The 6,924-nt window shown below is 49.1% G+C and overlaps 1 protein-coding gene across 1 annotated transcript in view; it reads right to left on the bottom strand.

Moving 5' to 3' along the window:
- Positions 1–4,417: 4,417 nt before the first annotated feature.
- The window catches only part of MAD1L1 (MAD1 mitotic arrest deficient-like 1 (yeast)), a 368,873-nt gene continuing 366,366 nt past the window's right edge, over positions 4,418–6,924 (bottom strand). The window contains exon 17 of the mRNA XM_009082378.1: positions 4,418–4,576. Within this exon, the coding sequence (XP_009080626.1) occupies positions 4,418–4,576 (159 nt within the window). The remainder of the gene's footprint in view (positions 4,577–6,924) is intronic.

Here is a 6,924-nt window from a genome sequence, read left to right as displayed (position 1 = left end):
GTGATTCACACCAGGCAAAGAGCCTGTTCCATCCTCCCCAGCTACTACACTTGATGCACTGTGGTCACCTGGGATCCAACACTGTCATCATTTTCCTAATGTCTTCCAACAGCTGAAAGCTACAACAGAACCAGCCCTGCCCTGGCTGTGCCCACTTGGAGCAGTGCAGCCCACCAGAGTCCAGCATCACCTTGGTGATGTTCTAGGAAGGCTCTTGCTTCTCATGCCCTGTCTGCCCATCAGCCCCAGTCACACCATCCTCAGCTGCACTGGGAAATGGAAAGGGTGAGTGCTGCTCCGTGTTCCTTTGGAGCATTGGAGCAAGTGGAGTGAAGGAGAACTGACAGCAATGCCAGCGCTGCAGCTGTTTAGTGACTTCTCTCTTTATCCATGCCCTGTTTCTTCCATCCATCCCCAGCTCTGCTCTTGCTCTTCACTCTCTCCATCTCCTCCTTCTCCTTCCCTTCCTCCTATAGTGACACATGGAGAAGATACAAAACTGATATCTACAAATCCTGAGCTTCTCATGGCTCATCCCAAAAGGGTTTCCCTAGTTTCTTCTCAGACATCACACACTTCCAGGACAACGCTGAGGCTCATACAAACAACACACAATGATACATGGTGAGACACTGGCACAGGTTGCCCAGGGATGTGGTGGTTACCCTGACCCTGGTGGTGGTCAAGGCCAGGCTGGATGAGGCCTTGAGCAACCTGATCTCATGAGGAGGGGTCCCTGTCCATGACAGGGGGTTGGGACTAGATGATCTCTAAGGTCCATTCCAACCCTTAAATTCTAATTCTATGATACCAAGAGACACAAAGCAGGAGCAAAAGTCTGCAGGTTCAGAGACACACTCTTAGTAGAGGCACAAACTTTGCTCTACCTGCCTTAGCCCAGAGCTCTGTTGCTTTCACAGACCATATGGCAGTACCTGATGGCTTCTTGCCTATTTGGTGTTTATACAGGCACACAGATGGAAAGGGTTGATCAGTGGAGGAGCAGGGACTCATGAGCAGTTTGAGTGAAGGGAAGCTTCAGGCAACACTGCAAACAAGACAGTACTCCGACACAGTCCCCCAGACGTGCACTAATAAATCACATTTTACAGCCTACAGCACATAAACCCAGCGAGCACGCACGGAGACCCAGCGAGCATACACACACTTGTGAACGCTCTCGCCTCTCCCCTGTGACCAGCTGCAATTTCTTACCCATCTCCCATGATTTTCTAAAAGGATTTGCCACAAATGGGGCTGGAGCTTTGCAAGGGATGAGCCAAACCCAAATGAGACTTGTGCCCCCACCACCTGGGATGGTTGAAACCTGCTGTACCATTGGTGGCAAACAGGGCTGCTGTTTGTACTGCCCCAGGGGGCTGCACCCGTGGAAGAGGGATGGGGTGGTGTAGTGGTTTAACCTCAGCCAGCAGCCAAGAACCACGCAGCTACTTACACTCCCTCCTCCCCGAACCCAGAGGAATGGGGAGGAGAACAACTGGAGTAAAATATGTGGGTTGAGATAAGGACAGTTTAATAACAATACAGAGCAGAATGATCTACAATGCCAATAGATAATGAAAAGAAACCAGAATGCACAATACAATTGCTCGCCACCCGCGGACCAATGCAACCCCGAACCTCCCCAGGATCGGCCCCTTCCGGCCTGGAACACCGGGCATGACGTGCCATGGTGGGGAATATCCCTTTGGCTAGTTCAAGTCACCTGTCCCGGCTATGCTCCCTCCCAATTTCCTGTGTATCTTCTCACTGGCAGAGCATGAGACACAGGCAAGAAAATGTCCTTGGTTATGATAAACACAATCCAGCAAAACCAAAACAACAATGTGTTATCACTTCTGAGTTCAAAACACTGCACTACACTAGCTACTGAGAAAATTAACCCCATCCTGGCTAAAACCAGGACAGGTGGGCAGTGAATGCAGTGGCACTGCCCCACCATATGCTCTTGTGCCCCATGTAGCATGGAAAGAGCAATCACTGTGAAATTCGGCATCACAGTTACTCCTCAGAACTCCATCACGGCTCAGACAAGTTGTATAATGATGGTGCCAGAGATGGGAGCTGCTGTGGTGGTAGGGTACAGACATTATGTTGGAGCTTCATCCTGAATTCAGTGTTGGAGCTAGAAACTGGGGAGCCTCCCTTTCCCAGCCACAAGCTCGAGTCCCCCAGGTGGCAAAGCAAAGATGACACTTCCACATGAACACTCCCAGGCCTCCACCCATGAGCCTTGGAGAAGCCAAGTTTTCCAAAAGTCCCAGTTTCACATAATGCCTAAGCCTGCTTGCTGTGCAATGCCATGAGCAGGGCAGGGATGCTGCTGGCCAAAGCAGGACAGTTACTCCAGCAGCTTCCCAAGCCACGGGCAGGACCAGGTGCTGCACCACGCCAGCACATCCAGCCAAGCACCCATCCTCACCCAGCTGTGCTGCTGTATTAAACTTAGTTGAACAAATCAGTCTTGCTGGGAGAATGGGGAGCAGAGCAGTAATTCATCTGTCTCCTCCCCACCGGAGGCGTCTCAGAAGACTGCTGCATGTTCTACCCCAACTTATTATCCTTTCACTCCTGGGAGGCAACTTTCCAACAGGCAGAACATGTTTTCCCTTGTCGCTCTTCAGCATCGCTTCTCGCCTCACCTGTGTTTTGCTAAGATAGAGGGTTTATTGTAAACTTATTAATTACTTCATTTCTCCTGCAAGGAGCCAAGAGAAAAATTTTCAGAGGCAGCCAGGATCTGCTATTGTGTTGGCGGAGGAGCTGAATGCGGCTGACGTCATGATTCATTTTCCCCATGACTGAGGAAAGCGACTCTCCGTGCCACGTCGCGCATATGAATCAGGCAGCGCTCCCCTGGCACAGCCTGCCCTGCAATTCATCTTCCACCAGGACTTCTTCAAACAGAAGAGAAAACGCCAAACTTTTGCTATTGCACTTCCCTGCAAACCCTGCAGAGAGGAGGGTTGGGGAGATAGGGGCTGCAGCCTCCCCAGAGCTCACGCTTGTCCCTCCACCTCTGATCAGGTGGGTCTATAGCAGCTGCTTTCCATGCCTGTAGACACATCAACAGGTCTTGGAGTGACTCTGGCAAGCATGGGCAACCCTGCAGCATCTCCAAGGTTCCTGCAACCCTCTCCCAGCTTAGGAATTATGTTCCTGCGGATATCAACAGGAAATCAATACACACAGAAGTTAATAGCACACTGATCTGGTTTACAGCAGTGGGGGTTTGAACTAGGTGACCTTTGAGGTCCTTTCCAACCCAAACCATTCCATGATTCTACCATTCTGTGAATGAGACTTGCCTGGAAAAACTGAGATAATGATGTCCTCCCTTCTCAAAGCACCACCACCATCAGTCCATTGATGGATGAATCATTATCATCCTCTACATGTGGGAGAGCACAGCAAGGGCACAGCGTGTATCCTAAATAAAGGAGTCATACACACAGTTTGGGAAGTGACACTTTATTCGTACGAAGAAGAGCTATATCCATTGTAACATAAAATGTCAGACTTTAGGGGTTCCATCCTCCAGGGAAGAGAGAAGGGAGGAAGACCCCCAGGAAGGTGAGCAGGTACCCACAGGCTGGTGACAGGCAGGATGCGCCCCCAGCCATGAGCATGCCCCAGATTGCTCCCTCCCACCTTCTACAGTCCTGAGATAACTCAAGAGCTCAAAAGTCTCAGTGAAAAACCAAAAGCATGCCAATGTCATCTGAGCACACCACACAACACAGAAGTGTCAATGCAGGTACAGGGTCTTCAAATGACCATTTATGCTTGCTGCTGAGTGATGGTTGACTCAGGGAAGTGATATCTTTAAAACAGTTTCAACCCTGCTGAGTGATGAGCTGTTTGCAAGAGCAGGAAGCAACCACAAAGCACCTGCTGCTGATGACATCTTTCCCCAGGTCCCTGTCCTCAGGGAACATGCACTTGGCTCCCATTAGGAGAGGACAACCATGGGGCAGGAAGCACCAGCCTCACACAGGCTCATCTCTGCTGGGCCCAGATTTGAGGGATCCCTTTGGGAAAAGCTGTGAATGGTGATGCTGTGGCTCCTCAATCTAACAGTTCTTACCATGTTCCCAGAGAGATGCTGAAAGTCTGGGTAGTGATGAACAAATTGCCCAGTTTAAAGGCAGGGATTGGGTCTTGGCCCAGGAGAGCCCTGGGATGGAGCTAGACTTGCCCTCCCACAGGAGAAAGATTATACTTTCAGAGGAATTGGCTGGATTTGTGAATCAGCATGAAAGAAGGGGCAAGAAGGAGTTCCCTGCAAGACAGAAGCAACCCAATACCACAAGTTAAGGGTGGGAGATGAGAATTTTTCCTTGCTACCTCAGCTGTCCTGCCCAGGAGTGCTCCACCCTGGCTGGTGGCAGGGCCGCTAAGCGATGGACTGGCGGCTGAAGAGGTCGAGGGTGAGGGCGCTGAGGAAGGCTGGGATGCTGTCCTGGCGGAGCAGGTGGAGCTCGATCAGTTCCCCGATGGTCCGTGAGAACTCAGTTTCCAGAAGCTGCATTTTTCCACCAGAGGTGCTGGAGGTCTAAGGGGAGAGAAGCACAAGCCCATTAATACCACAAGGTTTTAATTCACCTCCAGGGTGAACTCTTCTCCAGGGAAGAGTTAACAGCATCTCCCTAAAGCCTCCTTTGGCATGGCCTGTCAACGAGGACGTGCTGTCTGTTTGGCACACCCTGTAACTGGGCTGTTGCTGAGTCCTGCATTCCAATGTCCCCAAACAGGACCCCTGTGTGAGCCTTCCCTGGTGACAGATGTAGCCATGGGGAGAGGAGGGGTTGAACCACCCTGAAAAGAGACTCTGCTGCCAGTGCAGAACCACATCGGGGTCACTGTCACCACCACCACCCAGGTCTCGGGTGACAGGAGCAATGCACCAGGGCTTTCTCTCCATGAAAACACTTATCCCTGAAGGACAAAGCAGACCTGCTCCTAATTAACATGACTCCTTCCCCAAGAGCTGCTGATCCATCCTGCATCCCTGAAGTGTTTCTGGATGTTTAAATTAGTCTGGCAGCGCACAGCCAAAACCTCCAGAGGAATAATTCCAGAGATGCTCTCATGAAAATAAGGAAACTCAACATGTGGGAAGACATTACAAATCTCCTGTAACATATAAAACAAGCAGAAAAAAAGCTAAATGCAAGAGACATAAGGAATGCTTGAAACCTCTCCTGCCCCAGGAGGCACGAAAGCGGCTTGTTTATTAATAAACGGTGCAAATGCTAATTTTTTTCCCCTGTCATTTTCCTCTGCAAAATGCTCCTGCTTCTAATTGCTCCACAGCTCTGCTTCCCATTGGAGCCAAGGTGGGACAGCACAGGCAGTGCCAGGCACAGCTGGCACACCCCCAGGTGCAGGGCAGCCCCTCACCCCAGTCAAAGCATGCCAAGAGCCAGAGCAGAGGATTGCCATGTGAAGGGAAAACATGACTTCACCTGCCAGGAGAGAAGGGAAGCCCTAACCACTGAGAACCCCAGGGAATCCACTTCTTTCTGATTTCATGTCCTCAGGAGCCTGAATACATTTGATTATGAACTTTTCATACTTGGGTCATGTTGGATTGTGAGGAGCGCAAGGTACCGAGGATACCCCCGAGCCAGACAGGGAATCAAAACAAGGTTTCCACATGGAAAAGTAAATTAGCTTTTGTTTAAACCTCCTTCATTTTGGTTGGGTTGTTTTTCAGCAACTCCAAAGGATGTGCAGTGCTTTGATCTGCTGCTTACTGGAGCTACCTGATGCTTCCTGCACACCTGAGGTACCACTGAGCAGATGAAAGAGGCCAAGAGGGAAGCAGGCAGTGATGCGGATGAAGGAGCCAGCTGGAAGCACTGGGAGGGATGTACATCCCCAGGCCATGTAAAGCCAGAGGTGCAGTGCAAAGCTGTAGTAGAGCAAGGAGTGATCACTGGGTGATGTGACAGCAGCACAGGTTTTGTTCTGCTAATCCCCCTGGATTCAGCTGATGGGAAGTGCTGGTTTAGGAGGAAGGTCCAAGTATTATGAATGCACCACTTATGTCTCTTAGAGGCACAAGTCAGTGCTGAACTGGAGTCATCCAACATGGGAATTCAAGCTCTGTGTGCAATACGCTGTCTCCTTCGCAGATTTAAAACACTCTTTGGGCACAGAATTAATTTTCTAAGAATTTACAAGCAAATCCATTAATTGGTTTGCTAGTTTAATTAGTTAAAGCAAGTTCCTCAAGAAATTTAGCAGCCAGTGCCAGACCATTTGTTTGTGTTTTATGACCTCGGAAACAGAGTAACATAAATGTTTTAAATTTCCTCTCCTTTGAGCTCACTGGTGTCGTGGCTGAAGGCTATATTTGAATATTTTCTTTTTTTATGAGATTAATGGTAATTTTTCTCTACTATTCTTCATAACCAAAGCTTCCTCCTGCAGCAGAGCAGAAGAATAATGTTCAGAGAAAGTTATGTGAGCAAATACATGCTTCAGAAAAGATTGCTATTTCCCATTCAATGGGGTGGTGCTTTCTGTTGGCTGCTAAAGGAGGCACCATCCTTCTCCTCATGGCTCCCCCAGGAACTCCAAAAAATCTCAGAAACCCAAAAAGCTTCCAAACCCCAGATCTCACCCAGGTTTCTTATGATCACTTCTGTTAACAGGCACAAGGTGAGAAGGCAACGGTGTGGAAAAAAGGCAATTCTTCCTCTGCTGGGAGATGTTTACATATGAACTTAGAGGACGGATGTACTTGCAGTGCAGCTCATTCAATCTCACACTGCTTTTAAAAAAATTGAGAAACTTTTCCTTTTTCCCTGGGAGTGTTTTAAAATTGCTGTCATTGTTACTTTTCTTATTATTTGTTTTTATTGCTTCTTTTTCCCTTCCCCATCTGTTCATAAT

This window comes from Acanthisitta chloris, unplaced genomic scaffold, assembly GCF_000695815.1.
Source record: "Acanthisitta chloris isolate BGI_N310 unplaced genomic scaffold, ASM69581v1 scaffold2299, whole genome shotgun sequence".
NCBI classification, from domain to species: Eukaryota; Metazoa; Chordata; class Aves; order Passeriformes; family Acanthisittidae; genus Acanthisitta; species Acanthisitta chloris.
This window is presented reverse-complemented; position numbering and strand designations above follow the sequence as displayed.